At 39.5% G+C, this 19,008-nt stretch overlaps 4 protein-coding genes and 1 pseudogene across 12 annotated transcripts; 1 reads left to right on the plus strand and 4 right to left on the minus strand.

Moving 5' to 3' along the window:
* Nucleotides 1–1,788: 1,788 nt before the first annotated feature.
* LOC104747181 (agamous-like MADS-box protein AGL97) lies at nt 1,789–2,578 on the minus strand. Its single transcript, XM_087493177.1, has 3 exons — nt 2,425–2,578; nt 1,927–2,357; nt 1,789–1,836 (listed from the first exon to the last, which is right to left on the minus strand). The coding sequence occupies exons 1-3, from the start codon at nt 2,576–2,578 to the stop codon at nt 1,789–1,791; spliced, it is 633 nt and encodes a 210-aa protein (XP_087349303.1).
* A 613-nt stretch (nt 2,579–3,191) lies between these two features.
* LOC147948110 (capsid-like protein) lies at nt 3,192–4,550 on the minus strand. The gene is made up of 2 exons (XM_087464778.1): nt 4,289–4,550; nt 3,192–4,202 (listed from the first exon to the last, which is right to left on the minus strand). Exons 1-2 carry the CDS (start codon nt 4,314–4,316, stop codon nt 3,298–3,300), a joined length of 933 nt encoding a protein of 310 aa, XP_087320904.1. The 5' UTR covers nt 4,317–4,550; the 3' UTR covers nt 3,192–3,297.
* Nucleotides 4,551–5,201: 651 nt separating this feature from the next.
* Nucleotides 5,202–11,063, minus strand: LOC104714591 (F-box protein At4g02760). 8 transcript variants are annotated; one of them, XM_087464760.1, is made up of 16 exons: nt 10,602–10,915; nt 10,378–10,467; nt 9,748–9,873; nt 9,317–9,597; nt 7,789–8,321; nt 7,386–7,561; nt 7,193–7,291; nt 6,896–7,006; nt 6,645–6,745; nt 6,448–6,560; nt 6,280–6,344; nt 6,122–6,194; nt 5,976–6,038; nt 5,811–5,872; nt 5,639–5,719; nt 5,202–5,543 (listed from the first exon to the last, which is right to left on the minus strand). In XM_087464760.1, the coding sequence occupies exons 5-16, from the start codon at nt 8,164–8,166 to the stop codon at nt 5,417–5,419; spliced, it is 1,449 nt and encodes a 482-aa protein (XP_087320886.1). In that variant the 5' UTR covers nt 8,167–8,321; nt 9,317–9,597; nt 9,748–9,873; nt 10,378–10,467; nt 10,602–10,915; the 3' UTR covers nt 5,202–5,416. The 8 variants fall into 8 exon arrangements, with proteins under 8 accessions (XP_087320886.1, XP_087320899.1, XP_087320893.1 ...); XM_087464773.1 differs by having other exon boundaries at nt 9,317–9,594; nt 10,602–10,912; XM_087464767.1 differs by having other exon boundaries at nt 9,317–9,873; nt 10,602–11,063.
* A 124-nt stretch (nt 11,064–11,187) lies between these two features.
* LOC104714583 (photosystem I reaction center subunit II-1, chloroplastic pseudogene) lies at nt 11,188–11,920 on the minus strand (annotated as a pseudogene). The gene has a single exon (XR_015566002.1). The product of XR_015566002.1 is annotated as a photosystem I reaction center subunit II-1, chloroplastic pseudogene (transcript).
* Nucleotides 11,921–12,815: 895 nt separating this feature from the next.
* On the plus strand, nt 12,816–13,655 carry LOC147948111 (uncharacterized). The gene has a single exon (XM_087493183.1). It carries the CDS (start codon nt 12,816–12,818, stop codon nt 13,653–13,655), a length of 840 nt encoding a protein of 279 aa, XP_087349309.1.
* Nucleotides 13,656–19,008: the final 5,353 nt, after the last annotated feature.

Genomic DNA, 19,008 nt, shown 5'->3' on the forward strand with positions numbered 1-19,008 from the left:
TCCTCGTCTTCTTCAACGTAAGCGACGCGAGATCCTCGATGAAGGGCTTCGTCCAGGTCAGTGGCTTCCCTGATATTGAAATCCACGTGCAGTCGGGAGCCGGGAATGAGTTCTTTCTTGAAGGCAGCAATCACGACGTCCTCAGCGACTGTTATGGTGGCGTACTTTTCCTTGAATCAGGTGAGGTACTTCCGAAGGGGTTCGTCGGGCTCTTGGACTATCTCCCATAGCTTGGCACTGGAAGCGTTGCGTTGTATGAATACCCGATAATTCCGTAGGAAGGCTGTCGACAGTTGTTCAAAACAGTCGATTGTGCCCGGGGGATATGGGAAAACCATATCAGTGCATTCTCTACCAAGCTGTCGACGAACAGTTGGCACTGGCCAGCGTCTTTCTGCTCCTCAGTGAACCTAGCTTTGGAGATGGTTGCCATTAACAAGGTCAGATGCTGCATTGAATCCTTCGTTCCATCGTAAGTTGGAACTCTTATCTTCACGTTCGGAACGTACGTGTCCAAGATGCGCTGGGTGAATGGAGATTGCTGCGTGGCCTCGAACATTCTATCGATCTCAGGTGCCGAACTGACAGCTCGGTGGAGGAGGGACCCCATAGCTTTGATCTTGAGGTGCATTTCCTCCAGCTCGGGGCAGGAAGGTGTGGCCGGATCTCTCTAAGAAGGTTGCCCCAGCCGAGGCTGTGCCCCTGATGCGAGTACCGATGGTACGTGCTGGTTTGGGAACCAAAAAGTCGAGGACGGCGGGTCGCTGAACAGGCGGCGGCTTAGAGGATCGTTCCTCCGAACCTCCTGTGATGGTGCCTCGTTCTCTTGATGTGGCGGGGGTGCGCTGTGCCCCATCATGTCCAGCCATTGATTTGTTGTGGAGATCGCCTGGAAGAGGTCCTTGGAGATTGTTCCGAACATGTGACAGAGATCGTCCATGGTGACGAACTGGGAAAGTTGGGCGACTTGCGCGGGCGATCCCTGTCTATCGACAGTTCCATTGACTGGTGGCACCTCGTCGGTCTTCTGGCCCCCATGGTGGGGTATCTCAACCTCCTCCACTCTGTCGGAAGGTGCTGAGGAATCATCTGCTGGATTAGCCGAAGTGCGGCGAATACCCGTCCGCGCGTAGACGCGCGTGGTGGGTGCGGCGACAGGTGAATCCGCGGCGACGTCTTGAGAGTTGGTTACCCGGTTGGTTGGGTCATCTTGCTGTGGGGCGGTTGCGTTGGTGGCACCGTTGTTGGAGATTGAAGACATGGTATTGGCTCTTGCTTCTTTGTGATGAGATCTAGAAGAGAAGTGTTTTATAGAACTTAGGACCCCTCCTTCTAGCGCCAATTGTAGAAACTGGTGTTTCTCACAATGAATTTGTTTAGAAGAGAAACAAATTCAATAACAATCTCTTAGAGAATTCAGATCAAAGTAAACAAGAAAAGAAGAAATGAAATCTCTTGAGAAACAAGTTAGGTTTTACTCAAGAACAAAGAGGAATTAGGGTTTTTGTATTAATAATTAGTTTATCTTACAATGAGAGGATTACCCTCTATTTATAGGTATTCCAAGATCTACTGAATATATTCGAATATATTAAATATATTGACTTTTCTAATTACAGGCGAACTGATTAGGAAAGTCTTTCCCTCCTTGCTAGGTCAGCCGCATGGCGAGTTGAAATGTCGGTTCGTCACCTCGACAGTGGGCTTCTTGGTGTTATTGGACCTTCAGGGATGAAGTCCAAACCCAGGTCGAGTTTCCGGTTTAGATGATCGGTTCTCTTAACGGGTTTAGATCGGTATGTTGGGGGTGCTAATTCTCGCACCAACACAATTTAACTACAATTTAACTACAAAACGCAGCATTTTAAGGAAACGTAAAACACTGCGTTTTTGGGAAAACAGAGTGTTTTGCTCCTGATGAGTTACGTGTGAATCAATGGAGGGTAAGTCACTGAATAAATCAGAATCAATGGAGGGTAAGTCATTGAAGGCATCAGAATTAATCGCATAATCAATTAATTGATCAAAGTCCTCAAGCCCTTGGTTGCATGATCCACCCACGTTTCCACTTAAAGCATTGTTGTTGTTCTCCTTCTCCTCCACTTCCACAAGATCGTTCCTTTGATGAGTTATGTGTGAAGAAGGTCCAGCCTTTTCCTTCTCCTCCACGTAAACAGGAACCCTTTGCTTGCTTTGCAACTCCTTGAGATCGTGTAACATCTTCGTCATCGAATCAATCGCGGCACCCAATTCCTCCGGATTCTCTGAATTGGCGACACTCTCATCTTCCCACCAAAACCCTAACTTTTCATCATCATCATCATCATCCCGAGAAGGAGTCTGATCCGCGAGGAAAGCTGCAACAACACGATCGACAGAGGAGTGGCCAAAAGAGTAGAAACCGGCGTGTGAGTTAGAAGAAACCGGAGTCGCTAATCGCGATCTGATAGTCGGAGAGAAGACAAAGCTCTGAGGCTTTGTTGAAAAGACCCTTACGACGTTTTGAGAAAGCAACCGCTCGTGGATTTTTCCCATCTATCTTCTTCCCTGTATCAATCTTCCTCTTCAACCCACCCATTCTTATTATGATGTCTTTTTAATTTTCACAAATCACAAACCAAGAGAACGATCGAGACGACTCTGTGAATTTTTTTTTTTTTTCTTGTGTTTGCAAAAGAATGCGATGGAACTCACTCTGTTTCTTCTAATCATATATATAGAGACTTAAGAAACTCAGCTTCTAAATTAATCCTTGTTGTTTTCCATTTTCTGACTCCACTAATCACAGTAATTAAACGATAAGTAAAATTGTTTTCCTTTTCTGGATTCTAATTACAGAAAGATCTCCTGAGACGAACCAAGGCTGGTTTGACTAAACCATCAAATTTATTTCCTTTTTTTTTTGTTTTTCTGATAACCCCCTAATAGGTTTAGTAAAAACGTCTTAATTAATTTATGGTTTTATAGCTGAATTTTGAAACACATGTAAACCAAAAGTAAACTAGGGTTTTGGGTTTTGGATTTTGCAAAATCGCTTGCTGGGGTTTTGAGAAGGTTCCATCAGAGATAAAGAAGACAACTTTCGAAATTAGACTCTCTCCCTTTCAATTTAACTACAAAACGCAGCATTTTAAGGAAACTTCAAACGCACGTTTTTGGGAAAACAGAGGGTTTCCCGCAAAGCAGAGGAGAATGAAACAGTTTTAACATATGATTAGGAGTCCTAAAACACAGCATAGCAGTCTCAAACTGAGCCACTAAAGTCAACATTATCGTTTTAAAACTTAACAAGTGGTTTCAAAAGTTAGATGTAAGAACTAAGATGGCACTTTCATCAATGGTCATGAACGTGGTGACGTTGATGCCAGGGTGAGGGTTACGTAGTATGGAACCGTAGTCGGACTCTCCACAAGGGTTGAGATCGAAAATAGCGTTTGATGGGTCAAGGTCCTCCTCGTTGTCTTTCTTGAGCAGGAAGAGTGAGTGTGTGAGTGCCATGGCAGAAGTGTAGTTTACCTCCGGGAACGGGAGCTTCAACTCGAACATTTCTTCAGAGAAGTGTTGTCTCAGTAACCACCAGGCGGTACCGGTCTTCAAGTTCGTATCAACCACATGAAAGTGTAGTCCGAAGTTTCTAGCATATTCCACAGCTTGTGCGTACGCCTCAGGGTTCCAAACTTGGTTATTCGGAAGTCCGTACTGATGTCCTGTAGGAGGGAGAACTGGGACATAACGTGCCTTATGAGGGAGGTTAGTGATGTTGACAGCGCCGAGTTGTTGAATTGCAAAAGCAAATGGTGCAACGACCACAGGTAAGTCGTCCGTGATTCCTTTTGGCCTTTTGAGGTAAGCTGAAGTGTACCTGTCAGGGAATTCAGTAACTATAAGAGCACGTAGTTTGAGATAAGTCGCAACACATGCCCCAATAGCGAGTTGATTCGAAACTTGAGTGATTCGATTGGTGATATTGTTGTTGCTAAGCTCTGTCTTCTTCGTCTGGAGTAGGTGAGTCATGGATTCGAAAATGGTGGAAACAATTCCATTGTAATACGTAGTCACGTTGAGGGTGACAGCTATCGGTCCCCGACAAGATCTGGCCCTATCAAAGAACAACCCGAGTCTGCCTTCAGCTTTTAGTTCAGCAGCAAAATCTGCATTACCCACACTTGTGTTGTTGTTGGCCACATCCAATTGAGGGAAAGCTGATGATGGCCATATAAACTGGTGCGTCATTAACCATGATTATTACTATTTCTCAAATGGTAAACAATCTAAAAATATTAGTTACCTTGGTTTGCAAGATTTCCTGCCGTCATAATCTTAACCGGAAGCGGCGGTTGTAACTGGAACAGAGATCCTGGCAGCTTCGATCGATTTCGGGAAGAGTCCGTTTATTGTAAGAAAACGGAAATCACTACTTCCTGGACAAATCCATTAGCATGACTACCAAAGTACCAAATAATGGCGAAGATTAGAAGAGGAAGACGAAACGATTCAGATTCTTGGAGAGATGGAAGATATATGACGTTTGGGAGACCTCTCTGATTAATAAAAGAAAAAAGGGGGGCCTTTGTATATATATCTATAAAACATAGATTCCCTCGTATAAGAGAATAAATAATACTATAGTGTATTATGGACTTTGGTAAACTTGCAACCACATAGTGAGGGTCTCAAACTCATTATCAGTATCCACATTGTCGTTTCCTAACTTAAAGTGGATTTATAAAGTAGTACATGTTAGAAACAAACAACTATCTGTTTTGGCACTTTTCATCAAAGGTTAAAGATGTTTTCCAACTTCAGAACTCTCTTATTAGCAGCAAATGCTCCTCCGCTATAACAAAAACTACTGGGGGTGAGGATCATGGTGAATGTAAGGTCTGGTCTTTCAGCTCTTCTAAGAAGATAACTATTACTCGTTATTGAAAAGATTAACCTGGTTTGCCAAAAATGTGAGAATCTCTTGTCAAAAGCCTGAAGATTCCTTGATCTTCTTCCTCACTCATAGACTATATAAGTCATAGTGGTTTCGTCCATCTTCGTCTTCTATGAAGCTAAAAAAGCAACAGCCAGGCTGATCCTATATCATGAATCACAGACCTCCTTCAGATTCCGAGTAAAATGCAGAAGAATCGGAGCAGGAAGCTGCGGCCATTACTGGAATAAAGATTGTCGCAGCAGATGAAGCAGTTTGAATGTTTCTTACTTTTGAAGTGATCGTGTTTCTTCGAGAATTATTAGAAAACGGATTACATGAATTCTTGGACAAATCCATTAGCATAACTACCAATTAATGGAGAAGATTAGGAGGAGGAAGACAAACTATTTAGATTCTCGGAGAGAATGAAACAATATTTGACTTTTCGGAGACCTCTCTGGATACCCCAAAAATAAAATATAAGGGCCTTTGAACTTATGTAGAGTCCACGTCGTAGTCATGCTCCTCCTCGCTGCTATTACTAGAACTCCAGAAAAGAGGGCTATCGCTGCTAGTCTTAGAAGTATAGGAAGAGCTGCCCTCGGAATATACCTCCTCTGAGCTAAGATATTACAAAAACACAACCATATAAAAATCCAATTACTTAAGGTATTAAAAAAATGAAAGCCTAATAAACACAGCTAGTTATTGATGAACCTTGATGATGATGATTGTGATTCAAATATTGCCACAAATGTTACATCTGGTCTCTGTTTTTTCAGCTCCTCGATAGGAAATCTACAACAAACAACAGTATATATATGTAAAAACAGATCAATTATGAAAAAAATCGTGGACAAAAGAAAACTTTAACAAATAAGTCAGTTACCTTGGTCCAGAAGAACTACTGCCTTCATCATCAGAGACTAAACCTTGGTTGTTAGATACGTCCTATAGAAGAAAAAAGAAGAAGACATTAATTAAGATAATGAAAATTTACTTGTGTCATACGCAAATTTATGTAAAAACTAGCAAATTTCCTATAAGAACTTACGATAAGTCGAATGGATTTGAAGTCTCCGTCGAGTAAAGAATTCAAAAACAGCAAAACTTCTCTCTGAATTCCAATGTGCGGTCAAAACTCATGACTGTGACTTTAAGAATGAAGTACAAAACTAAATAAATTAGTTGTGTTTTTACCTCCTTTAGAGAATTGCAGTTGCACAATATTAGAGTCTCCAGTGGACTATCTTTGCAGCAAAGTCCCAAACCCCTACCACCAAAATCTTAAGCCGTAAATAATTTGCTAGGAAACCCTTAATAAAGATATCATTAACATTTACTCAAAAGACATTAACCTCAAAAAGCAACCACTAATTACAGGCGATCTCGACAAATTAATGTGCTTCAGGTGACGAAAACCCTGTAAAAACATCACAAATATAATTATTCCGGGTTTGTAGAAATGTATTAGATGGTATCAAATGAAAAGAGCAGAAATAACAATAAAACCAGAGGAGCCATACCTTAATTAATTTTTGTGCTATTGCGTCATTTAGCCGAAAACATAGGAGTGATAGCGAAATTAAGTTGGGGAAATTATCCCCAAACTCTAACAAGCTTGAATCTGTTATACGGCCTATACTCCCAGTCACAAAGTAGGTAACTTTGAGCAAACACTCAAATGAAATACAAAGGAAAACTTCATAGCACAAACATTTACCTGCTGAATTATATATCTCTATGAACAGGTTCTCTATCAAGCGACAGTTTCTCGTGAGTAAACCTAACTGCTCTAGTGGATTTAACCCGCGTCCTGAAACACTAATTAATGCAAAAATATATATATATCAACAAAAAATCTACCAAAAAAAAATACTCAAAAACATAGAAGATGGCGTCTCGAGGAAAAATAAAACAAAGCAACAATGAAATGGAGAATTCCTGAAGTTCAGGGGATCCAAGCCAGCTTACAATCCAACAATCTTCAAATCAGTGAGATTTAAACAGGCTGACAACACAGGAGATAAGGACTCGCCATCCATCATTCTGAGATGGTAAAGGTGTAGACTTCTCAAATAACCCCTAGTTGAATGGAAAAAGTTAGTATCACTCAATAGATGACACAGATGTTAATTAGACACCAGTTATTCTATAAAACTGGTAAAATCCATTTTCTTTATCTAGGTGTTGCAGACAGCACAAATCAGATTAATATAACAGATTTGATACATAACATTCACTTGTATATATTGGTTATAAAGCAGATACCCAGCAAAACCCTGACTAAAAGTTAGTGGGGTAAGACAGGATCTTGTGAGCAAAGATGTAGATCCAGCTGAGGGATAAATAGAACCAAGTTTGAGGGATCTGCAAACATAAACGAAACCTGAGAGATGATTTCATAGATACATAGACCAAGCTCCACCACAATATAAGATAACCCAGGCAGAGGAAATTTCACCTGAGTTCTTTTCCTGCCCGATGGATCATTCTACACACAACTCCATTATCAACATGTTCGGCAGCGGGTGTTAGGTCGATGTGAGAGTAACATACACGATCCATGGCACACTTGTTGAACATCGTGCAGCATGCAGAAGCTTGCATGAGAGACTTTGTGTCAAGCATTGAAAATACCTGAATATGCATAAGAAAACATATTATGCGAGACATCACTCGAGAAAACACATTCCATGAACAAATTATAATTTAACTTAAGCATTCTTAATTTGTAACATGCATTATGAGATCAGGCGGGAAATACATCCCTAAAACACTGTCTACAGATTCAACAAAGCGGGTAGAGAAATAGCGCAATACTTTCAGAAGTAGATACATGATATGAGAATGTTGGAATTAGTTACCTTAATGGTTAGTTCAGGGAGGAGAGGCCACGATATGGAATTTTTAAGGGTGGCGCGTTTTCTGATGCAACGTTCTGTGGACTTGTAAAGAACCGATGCGAGTTGGAGAGTACGATCCAGGAAACGATCCTGCTCGAATTCATCATGGGAAGTTCCAGCTGCTGAGGGGATAACTTTATCAAGCACTCGATCAAAAGAGCATCCAATAGAGAGTGGTGAGGCGAACAAAGGCAAGTCCGACAATGAAAGGAAAGAAGAAATAGTCATATCGATGTTGCTTTGGTTGAAACCTTGAGCACTAGGGAGGGAACAAGGGTTTTCTAAGGATGAGGTAACCGGAGGGGCATGGCAAGGTCGCTTGGGATTGGGAGCGTCCATGACACAGAACGCAGAAAAGGAATTTCTTAGAAAGGAGTGAATGCAAGACGAAAATTTTCTATCCAAAGGCTCTAATTCATGTCTAAGCTTTCATGTAGAACGTGTTTCACTTTCACAGTAAATCTGCAACAAAGTCTTCATCCCTGAAGCAAAATCTACAAACACCAGAAATGGTAAAATACATGTCACTATCACCATTCACACCGAAAGACTAATGTTTGCTCAAAAGAAATGAAACTCAAGAAGTGATCACTGATACTGGCAGAAAGCCAAACAAGATCTACTGAATAATCAAAATAAAATAAAAAACTTCAAGCTCAGACTCCGCGAATTTCAGTTATTAGTCACAAACTTTGCACAGTCTGGATCTGATAAAGGGTTGTTCTTTGAATCTCACATATTAGGGATGCTTTCAAAATAAGGATACTAACAAGTTACAAGTAATCAATCTTCAGATCAGTGTAAGATATACGGACAAGCTAACCATTCGGGGCAGTTTATTTCTCCTCAGTAATCTACAAAGGTGTAGACTTCTCACGAGATTCCTAGTTGAATTAAACAAAGAAATTTGAAAGCCAACAGGTATTAGATGGAGAAAAGCACCAAGTCCAACTGATCTTTGCTGCATAAACGAATTCTTAAAGAAATGTCTAAAAGAGTACTAGTACGAAAGAAACAAAAAACAATAGAAGCCACTAATGTAATCAGACTTTATCCCATTACTTGAAGTTCCTACTGGATACAGTAAAATTTACAGACCATTACTTGCTACTTGCTAGCATCTAGAAGAATTGGTAAATATTAATATGCAGGTAATATGTGCAGTTAACCCAAGTGAAGTACTAACTACACGAACTCTAGCTAAACCAAGTGCATATTCCTAAACAAAAATTCTATAACGCACAAACTCATCAGCAACCTCTTCTCCATAAGACTTTGTTTAGTCCATGTGGGAGTAGCATAAACAGTCTATTTCATACTCCCTAGTCCCTATAAACACTCGAAAAGATCTGAAGTCAAAGAATCAATATAAGACTTCAAACTTATCCTCCACAGGGAAGAACAACACGCTCTTAAACATAGTCACAGTAGATTGAAAAACGCACATAACGAAATAGGTGAACAATTTTGACACCTATAAGTGGCTTACATTTATAATAACACCAGAAGAGATGAAAATTGTGAACGGAGACGCGAATCCACACCACCGTTTGCAAAATCGAGAAGCCCGCGAGCCGAATTAGCGAGGACGATTAACAAATACGGGGAAATAGCTCCGTCGAATGTGAGTCCGAAACGGAAGGAACACTCAGATAACAAGGGAGATGTTGTTCTTGTTGATTATGGCCACGGGAACCATTGGAACTTCGCTTAGGGTTTTGAATTGGAGAGAAGAACACTGAATGGGAGAAGAACACTGAACAAGATCTACTGAATAATCAAAATAAAATAAAAAACTTCAAGCTCAGACTCCGCGAATTTCAGTTATTAGTCACAAACTTTGCACAGTCTGGATCTGATAAAGGGTTGTTCTTTATATGTCACACATATTAGGGATGCTTTCAAAATAAGGATACTTACAAGTTACAAGTAAAAAATCTTCAGATCAGTGTAGGTCTGTAAGATATACGGACAAGCTAACCAATTGGGGCAGTTTATCTCTCCTCACTAATCTATAAAGATGTTGACTTCTCACGAGATTCCTAGCTGAATGAAACAAAGAAAAATAAGATCAGATGAAAAGACAGATCCTCAAGCACACAAAAACAAAAAAAATACAGTAGAGCCATTTGCTAAGAATGTTAAATCCAATATTAAGCAATAATAAGTTAGATAGGAAAGGTCACAGTAGAAATAGGTAATTAAGCGTGCATGCAGTAGTAGACACAGACAAGAAATTTGAAAGCCAACAGGTATTAGATGTAGAAAAGCACCAAGTCCAAATGATCTTTGCTGCATAAACGAAATGTCTAAGAAAGTCCTAGAACGAAAGAACCAAAAAACAATATAAGCCACCAATGTAATCATTGAAGTTCCTACTGAATACAGCAAAATATTCAGAACATTACTTGCTACTTGCTAGCATCTAGAAGAATTGGTAAATATTAATATGCAGGTAACCCAAGTGAAGTCATAACAACACGAACTCTAGCTAAACCAAGTGCATATTCCTAAACAAAAATTCCTATAACGCACAAGATCATCACCAACCTCTTCTCTATAAGACTTTGTTTAGTCTATGTGGGAGTGGGAGTAGCATAAACAGCCTATTTCATACTCCCTATAAACACTTGAAAAGATCTGAAGTCAAAGAATCAATATAAGACTTCAAACTTATCCTCCAAAACAAAGAACAACACGCTCTTAAACATAGTCACAGTAGACTGAAAAACGCACAGAACAAAGGAATAGAAATAGGTGAACGATTTTGATACCTATATAAGTGGCTTGCATTTATAATAACATCAGACGAGATGGAAATTGTGAACGGAGACGCGATTCCACACCACCGTTTGCAAAATCGAGAAGCCCGCGAGCCAAATACGGCGAAATAGCTCCGTCGAATGTGAGTCCGAAACGGAAGGAACACTCAGATAACAAGGGAGACGTTGTTCCTGTTTATTATGGCCACGGGAACCATCGGAACTTCGCTTAGGGTTTTGAATCGGAGAGAAGAACACTGATAGGGAGACGAAGATGATGTTACTGTGGGTGGGGTTTCAGGTTTGTGTTGTTGTGAGACGATGATGATCGGGGAATTTAGGATCCGAATCTTTAAACCCGACCGTTTGAAATTGAATCTTTGGGTTTAATTAGTTGGCCCACAATAATTATCTTAGCCTTAAATTTTTCTACTCAATTGGGCCTTCGAAGCCCAATACTAAACTGACGTCAATAGTCCGGTTTTCCAAAAAAATTATTTCGTTGATTTCGGTTTAAAGTTAAAGCGTTACGAATAATCACAATGTTTTTCTCAAGAGTCTCATAAGAACAACAAAAGATATCACATAGAAGAAGAAATATTAAAACATAAGATCCATTAAAAATTAACAATGAAACATAGTCATCATCACATGCACATAGTTGTTTTTATGTTTTTGATTTCACCAACTTACAAATCATAACTTTGTTTGCCAGTAAACTTAACTTCAATGGGACTAACATTTTTGCCAATAGATCTCATGTTCTGACCAACACCTTCTCTTCCCGGGTTAGCCTTCTCTGGGTAAACACCATCTTTAGGATGCAAATACTGAACCTCACCGTTGGGGAACACTCTGTAGAACTGGTACTTGATCTTGTACTTGGATCTAAGCCTTGTCCCCAAAGCTAAACACTGTTCTTTCCTAGCTAGCTTCAGCAGATTCGGACCTTCCCTCATGATCGCCGCACCTCCTGTCGGCATCTCAAAGATCTGTTCTTTCGGTGAGTTCCATGTGATCACGTAGAACTCTTCCACCTGTGCTTTCCTTAGGAGTCCACCGGTGCTTCCCGCGAAGATCGGAGACGGTGTGTTTGGGTCTAGCTCCGGTGGCGTGAATCCCACGGGAGCTTCTTTCACGGCGGGGGTGGCTGCAGCGGCGGCGGGGGCGGCGGCGGAGGAATCTTTTTTCTCGGCGCGGATCGAGGTTTTGGTGAAGGAGAGGGATTTGGGACGGTGGGTTGTCGTCGAGAAAAAGTGGAGTTTCTTGGCGCCGGAGGTTGCGGCGGTTGTTATGGCGGAGTTGAAGATCCCGGCGGCTTGAGTTGCCATGTTTTTTTTGTGTTCTTTGTTGTGTCTAATGAGCAAATTTGGGTTAATGGTATGTGTTGGATGAGAAGTAAAGAGATAATATTGTGAAATGAGAAGCTAGAGTTTGTTGGATTAAGTGGATAAGGTAACCAATAGGATTCAACCTTTAGATTTTTCTCTTACCCATCTTTATTCTCAGCCTATCTGACGTCGTTTTGTCACCTTTAGATTTCTTCTAACAAAGGTACTAGTAGTATACTACTGGTGGAGGTGTCGCACCAGATTCTTTAGACTTCTTGTTTTTCCTTTTTCTTTTTTGTTTGGGTCAATTTTAATTCAAAGCCCTGAAGCTAATCCGACACATCATTGACCATTTATATGTGTTGGGCCATGGGCTTACATAACTGGAAATTTGGGCTCATCTTGTTATAAGACTTGTTTCAGGAAGTACATGATATAGAGGTATTTGAATTTCTCTCGTATACTAACATCTTGTAGCAAAAATGAAAAAAGAAAAAAAAAGGCTGCTCATTAACGTTATGGGCAATTTATTAGAACTTCAATTTTCATATATTGTTTGTTGATATCTTCAAATCTCAATCGTATTGATGTTGTTGTAAGCTTGCAATAACTTAAGGATAAAGATAAATATATTTATTAGGAGAATCTAAATATACATGAGATAAGGATTAATATATTTTGGGAGAATCTAAAATATATTTTAGTTGTACTAATCCTATTGGGTTTTCGTTTTGTGTTTTTCTCTATATAAGGAGGTGCTAGTTTGTAGCACAACTTATGAGTTTTTGAGCTTAAAGTTTTGAGCTATTTTCCTTAAGATTAATAAAAGAGTAATTCTTATTATAGCACTTGTGTTCTGTCCTTGTTTCTACACGTGGTATCAGAGCAAGAAACAATGGCGGGAGAAGATGTGAAAGCGTTGACAGAAGGTGGAGAAGACAAGACTTTGATAACAAGAAAGGATGACAACCTCGGTTCATCTGAAGGAGGAGGATCTTCGTCTATCAAGTGCCCTATGCTAAACTCAAGCAATTACACAGTATGGGCTATGAAGATGAAGATCTGTCTCAGAGTTCACAAATCTTGGGAAGTTATTGAGAAAGGAAACATCGATGAGACTAAGAATGATTTAGCAAAGGAGATGTGGGAAGCTATACAGTCAAGACATGTAGGAGCTGATATGGTGAAAGAGGTGAGACTACAGACACTGATGGCAGAGTTTGATCGTCTAAGGATGAGAGAAACTGAGAAGATTGATGAGTTTGTCGAAAAACTTTCTGGAATTTCGACAAAATCTGCAGCTTTAGGCAAGGAGTTAGCAGAACCTGTACTTGTTAAGAAGTTTATGTCGAGTCTCCCTCGAAAGAAGTTCATCCATATAGTGGCTTCTCTTGAGCAAGTGCTCAATTTAAACAAGACAAGTTTCGAGAACATAGTAGGACGCCTAAAAGCCTATGAAGAAAGAATTGGAGAAGAGGAAGCAGACCAAGATGATGACCAAGGCAAACTCATGTTTGTCAATACAAACTCGTTTGGAGGATACAGAGGAAGGGGACGAGGAGGTCGTTCTTTCAGAGGTAGAGGATGTGGCAGGTTCGGTTTTCAGCAGAAGGATAAAGAACAGGATCTGTCTCATATCACTTGTTTTCGCTGTGACAAGCAAGGTCATTATGCCTCGGACTGTCCAGATAGGCTACTCAAGCTTCAAGAGATAGTGGAGAAAAATGATGAATGAAGTAGTCTATCTGCAGGAAGACAAGGTGAAGCCGAGTAATTTTGAAACTGATATTGATACCGACAATATATGGTACCTTGATAATGGAGCAAGTAACCACATGAGTGGAAACAGAAGGTTTTTCTATGAGCTCAGTGAGGATGTTACAGGAAAGGTTCGGTTTGGAGATGATTCTCGGGTTGACATAAAGGGTAAGGGGTCCATAAGGTTCTTGCTTGAGAATGGTGAGAAGAAAGCTTTGCATAACATATACTATATATCAGATCTAAAAAGCAATATAGTGAGTCTAGGCCAAGCCACTGAAGCAGGTTGTGAGGTACGAATGTTAGATGATAAGTTGATGCTTTATGATCGAACAGGTAGACTTATTGTAAGAACAACAAGGTCCAAAAACCGACTTTACAAAGTAGTGATGGAAGTCGAGAGTGTCGAATGTCTACAATTGGTTTCGACATATCAACACACACACGATGAAGCTAATGATAAACAGAGATTTAGTTACTGGCATACTGAATATTAAAGTTGAAAGACAGACATGTATGTCATGTTTACTCGGTAAGCAAGTGAGGGATCCTTTCCCGAAGGCATCTTCGTATAGAGCTAAGCAGACTCTGGAGCTCATACACGGTGACCTCTGTGGGCCTATCACACTGTGTACGCTAGCTCAGAAAAGGTATATCTTCGTGTAAATAGATGATTATTCACGCTACATGTGGACAGTTATGTTGAAAGAGAAGAGTGAAGCATTGGATAAGTTCAAGAAATTTAAAAGAATAGCAAAACAAGAGACTAAGTGTGTGATCAAGGCGTTCAGAACCGATAGGGGTGGTGAGTTCACCTCAACTGAGTTCAACTCGTTTTGTGAGCAAAATGGAATCATTCGGCAGTTGACAGCTCCGTATTCACCTCAACAAAACGGAGTTGTTGAGAGGAGAAACAGAACGCTCTTAGGGATGTCAAGAAGTATTTTGAAACATATGGACTTACCAAATTATCTGTGGGGAGAAACCGTAAGGCACTCAACTTACCTGATCAACAGAATTGCGACAAGGTCATTGGTAGATAAGACCCCGTATGAGATGCTGAAAGGCGTGAAACCAAACCTTGATCACTTAAGAACTTTTGGTTGCATCGTGTTTGCAAAAACAGAGTCTGTGGGAAGAAGAAAGCTGGATGACAGGTCGAGACTTCTGGTAAATCTGGGAACTGAACCAGGCTCAAAAGCCTATCGTTTACTCGATCCGTCAAGTAAGAGAATCATTGTGAGTAGGGACGTGCGGTTTTATGAAAGCAAAGGTTGGGATTGGACAAAAGTCAAAAAAGAGAAACATGAGGACTCTACAGACATCTCTGTTAAGTTCGGTGAATATGGGAACAGAGGAGTTCGGTTCTTAGACCAAGCTAGCGAAGACGAAGTTGATGGTAATGATGATCAAAAGTTCACAGAAACAGAACAGTGTCAAGATCTTGATGCAGACAAAGATAGCGATGAGTCGAATGATGAGGACAATGTTCAACTGCAGTCGAATTCGACGCAAGGAAGACCTTCAAGAATTAAGTCACATCCGAAGTACTTATCTGATTATGTCACACATGATGAAGACCTTGATCGTCTTCTTCTGTCCATTAACGAAGAGCCCTGGGACTTCGTAGAAGCCTTTGTTTCGGATGTTTGGATAAAAGCGTGTGAAGATGAACTCACGTCAATTGAGAAGAACAATACATGGAACCTAGTTGAGCTACCTTCTGGAGTAAAGCCTATTGGACTAAAATGGGTTTTCAAGATAAAGAGAAACTCCAATGGAAGCATAAACAAGTACAAAGCAAGATTAGTGGCTAAGGGATATGTTCAAAAACATGGGATTGACTATGATGAAGTCTTCGCTCATGTGGCTCGAATGGAAACAATCAGGTTCATCATTGCTTACTCAGCTTCAAACGGATGGAAGATACATCATTTAGATGTAAAGACGGCGTTCTTGTATGGTGATCTTAAGGAGCGAGTATTTGTTCATCAACTGGAAGGTTTGTGGTCAAGGGAAGTGAAAGAAAGGTTTATAAGTTGCATAAAGCTCTCTATGGCCTAAAAAAAGCACCAAGAGTGTGGAATGATAAGCTGAACAAAACTCTGATCGAAATGAGATGCTCTAAGGAGCCTTCCTTGTACTATAAGAAGGTACAATATGAACTTTTGTTGGTAGCAGTATATGTGGATGACCTGCTAGTCACTGGTTCTTCTCAAGCTTCGATTCTCGAGTTTAAGAAAGCAATGGCTGAGAAATTCGAAATGAGTGATCTTGGATTGCTTACGTACTATCTAGGAATTGAAGTGAGACAGCTTGAAGAGGGAATTGTTCTGAAGCAAGAGAGATATGCTCTTAGGATTTTGGAGGAGACTGGAATGGGAGAGTGCAATCCTACTCATATACCGATGGATATGAATTTGAAACTGTCTAAGTCGCAAGGAGAACTTGCCATTGACGAACAAAAGTATCGAAGAAGCATAGGCTGTCTACGATATCTGATTCACACACGACCGGATCTTGCCTACAGTGTTGGTGTTTTGAGTAAGTATATGCAGGAGCCTAAGGTTTCACATGGAGCAAGTTTGAAACAGGTTCTTAGGTATCTTCAAGGAACAAGCTCTTTTGGTCTGTTTTACAAACGCACGAATGAGGTACGGCTTGTGGGTTACAGTGATAGCTCTTATAATGTTGATGTTGATGATGGGAAAAGCACCACGGGTCATATGTTTTATCTTGGTGAGTCACCGATTACTTGGTGTTCACAAAAGCAAGAGATTGTTGCCTTGTCCTCTTGTGAAGCAGAATTTATGGTAGCTACTGAAGCAGCCAAACAAGCAATTTGGCTTCAAGAACTACTCGATGAGGTAACTGGACAAAGAAGCGAGAAAGTGGTCATTCGGGTCGACAACAAGTCAACTATTGCGCTCACCAAGAACCATGTGTTTCACGGCCGCAGCAAACACATATACACTCGGTTCCACTTCATACGAGAGTGTGTCAATAATGAGCAGGTTAGTGTTGAGCATGTTCCTGGCAGTCAACAAAGGGCGGACGTTCTGACCAAGGCTCTTGGAAGGATGAAGTTTAAAGAGATGAGAGCACTTATGGGAGTGTATGAAGTAAGTGAAGATGATAATTCCAAGCTTAGGGGGGAAAATATTGTTGTAAGCTTGCAATAACTTGAGGATAAAGCCAAGTAAGTGAAGATGATGATTCCAAGCTTAGGGGGGAAAATGTTGTTGTAAGCTTGCAATAACTTGAGGATAAAGCCAAGTATATTTAGGAGAATCTAAATATACATGAGATAAGGATTAATATGTTTTGGGAGAATCTAAAATATATTTTGGTTGTACTATCCTATTGGGTTTTGGTTTTGTGTTTTCCTCTATATAAGGAGGTGCTAGTTTGTAGCACAATTTATGAGTTTTTGAGCTTAAGGTTTTGAACTATTTTCCTTAAGATTAATAAGAGAGTAATTCTTATTATAGCACTTGTGTTCTGTCCTTGTTTCTACAATTGATTCACGTATCCTTCACATTTACGGTTGAAACGATTCATTTTGTTTTTTACTTCAGGATTAACCATTTTCGAATCAGGAAATAGGGAATTCAAGATTCTAAGATTTTTGAATGTTGAACAGTTTGTGTGACCTGATCTGTGCATTTTGCGTAGATTAGGAATTGTTGAGTGTCAATCAAGTTTTGACGTCGTCGTGTAATAATATGATTAAACAAGTCCTAAGATTGTTTAAGTACTAATAAAGAAGTATGTGGTTTTGCATATCTTTTTCGAAGTATTTCTCCATTCTAGTTATTTGACTAAGACTATATGTCTATATGCTTTAGTTAAGTGGTTAATAATGGGCTGAGGCGTTAAGTAATGAATGAATATAAAAAAATGAACTAGATCCTAACTAAACCTTTTAAAGAGTTAACTTGTGGAGCAAGAAAGGCAGTATACATGGTAATTGTTAGGCAAACAAAGTATATTGTTGAAACTGCAATGGGAAGGACCTACATGTGAATTGTTCAAGAATGTGAAATGGATGAAACTGATGTATTAATCTGGATTTAGTGTTCTGTATGGAACATCAGTTCATGATTGGGAACGTGTTTAGATATATTTTGCTTAGATTCCATCATCTTGACGACCTTGACGAGACAATGCTAGACTCGGAATTTGCTCCCTAAGCATCACTGCATCAGATAATGCTGCATTATGTTGATTTTGATTAATTCAAACTAAGCAAAATTATTCAACCGTAAATATTTTTCATTTAAATTTGGTGTCTTCTTTCTTCTACAACACCTAAATCGACCTAATTTTTACTTATTTCGAAATGTAATGATTGAAAGCATTTATTTGATGGAGTCTCTCTCTCAAAACACTTAACTTTCAATATCGCTAATTCGTTTTTTTCTTGCAGTCTCAAATTAACTAGCCACCATTATTATGACGTCTTGCAAGCCTTAAACACTCTGCTTCACCAACTTTTTACACAAATAGTTAAAGTACTCTACTCTTTAGTGTCGAGTATTTGGTGTATGGCCGTACGTTAATAGGGTTTAAAGTTTAAGGTATTAGGTGTATATGGCCAAATCACATTATATTTGCATATATCATGGGTGCAGCAGGATGACGAGTATAATAGTACTTTTCATGAAAGATTTTTAAAAAACATTGTTTGGTCAGGGAAAAAACATGTTATCTGTGCGATGTGGCTCAAAAAACATTTTTGATCCCACATGTAATATTCTTACTTAGATGAAGATCAAAAATCAAAAACTTAATTTATTATAGTTACTTTCATAATTCCAATTAAATACAAAACATTTCATGGTGACCTAGGAAAAAAAAACGTACGTTATTATACGCGAAATAAATGAATAATGGCTGAGAAGATAAAGTCCAAAACTACTTCATCAGTTTCAAAGAAAAACAAAAACAAAAAAGTCCAAAACTGATATAATTTCGAAATGTAAAAATTATGTGTGTAATGTCTCTCCATTTATGTATTGGCCCATACTTTTGCTATATTTGACCATCAACTCCAAATTGCTTTACACTCTTTGCCTATTACCTAACTTTTTTTAGCTTTGTCTCTTGGGGTCCCAATTCAAACCAAACATGTCAATCGCACTATGTCGAGTAATTCGGTTTGGAATTTATTTATGATTACTAATTTATCCGTTATCACAAATTGTTCAGAAAAAAATATATACAGGTTATTAGGGCAGGGGGTGTTCGATTCAAATTTAACTAAATAAATCAATCTTACTTTACCTTAACACCATTTTGGATTCTGCTTATATTTTTACCAGTTGAAG

Source organism: Camelina sativa, chromosome 2 (assembly GCF_030686135.1).
Source record: "Camelina sativa cultivar CO46 ecotype springtype chromosome 2, ASM3068613v1".
NCBI classification, from domain to species: Eukaryota; Viridiplantae; Streptophyta; class Magnoliopsida; order Brassicales; family Brassicaceae; genus Camelina; species Camelina sativa.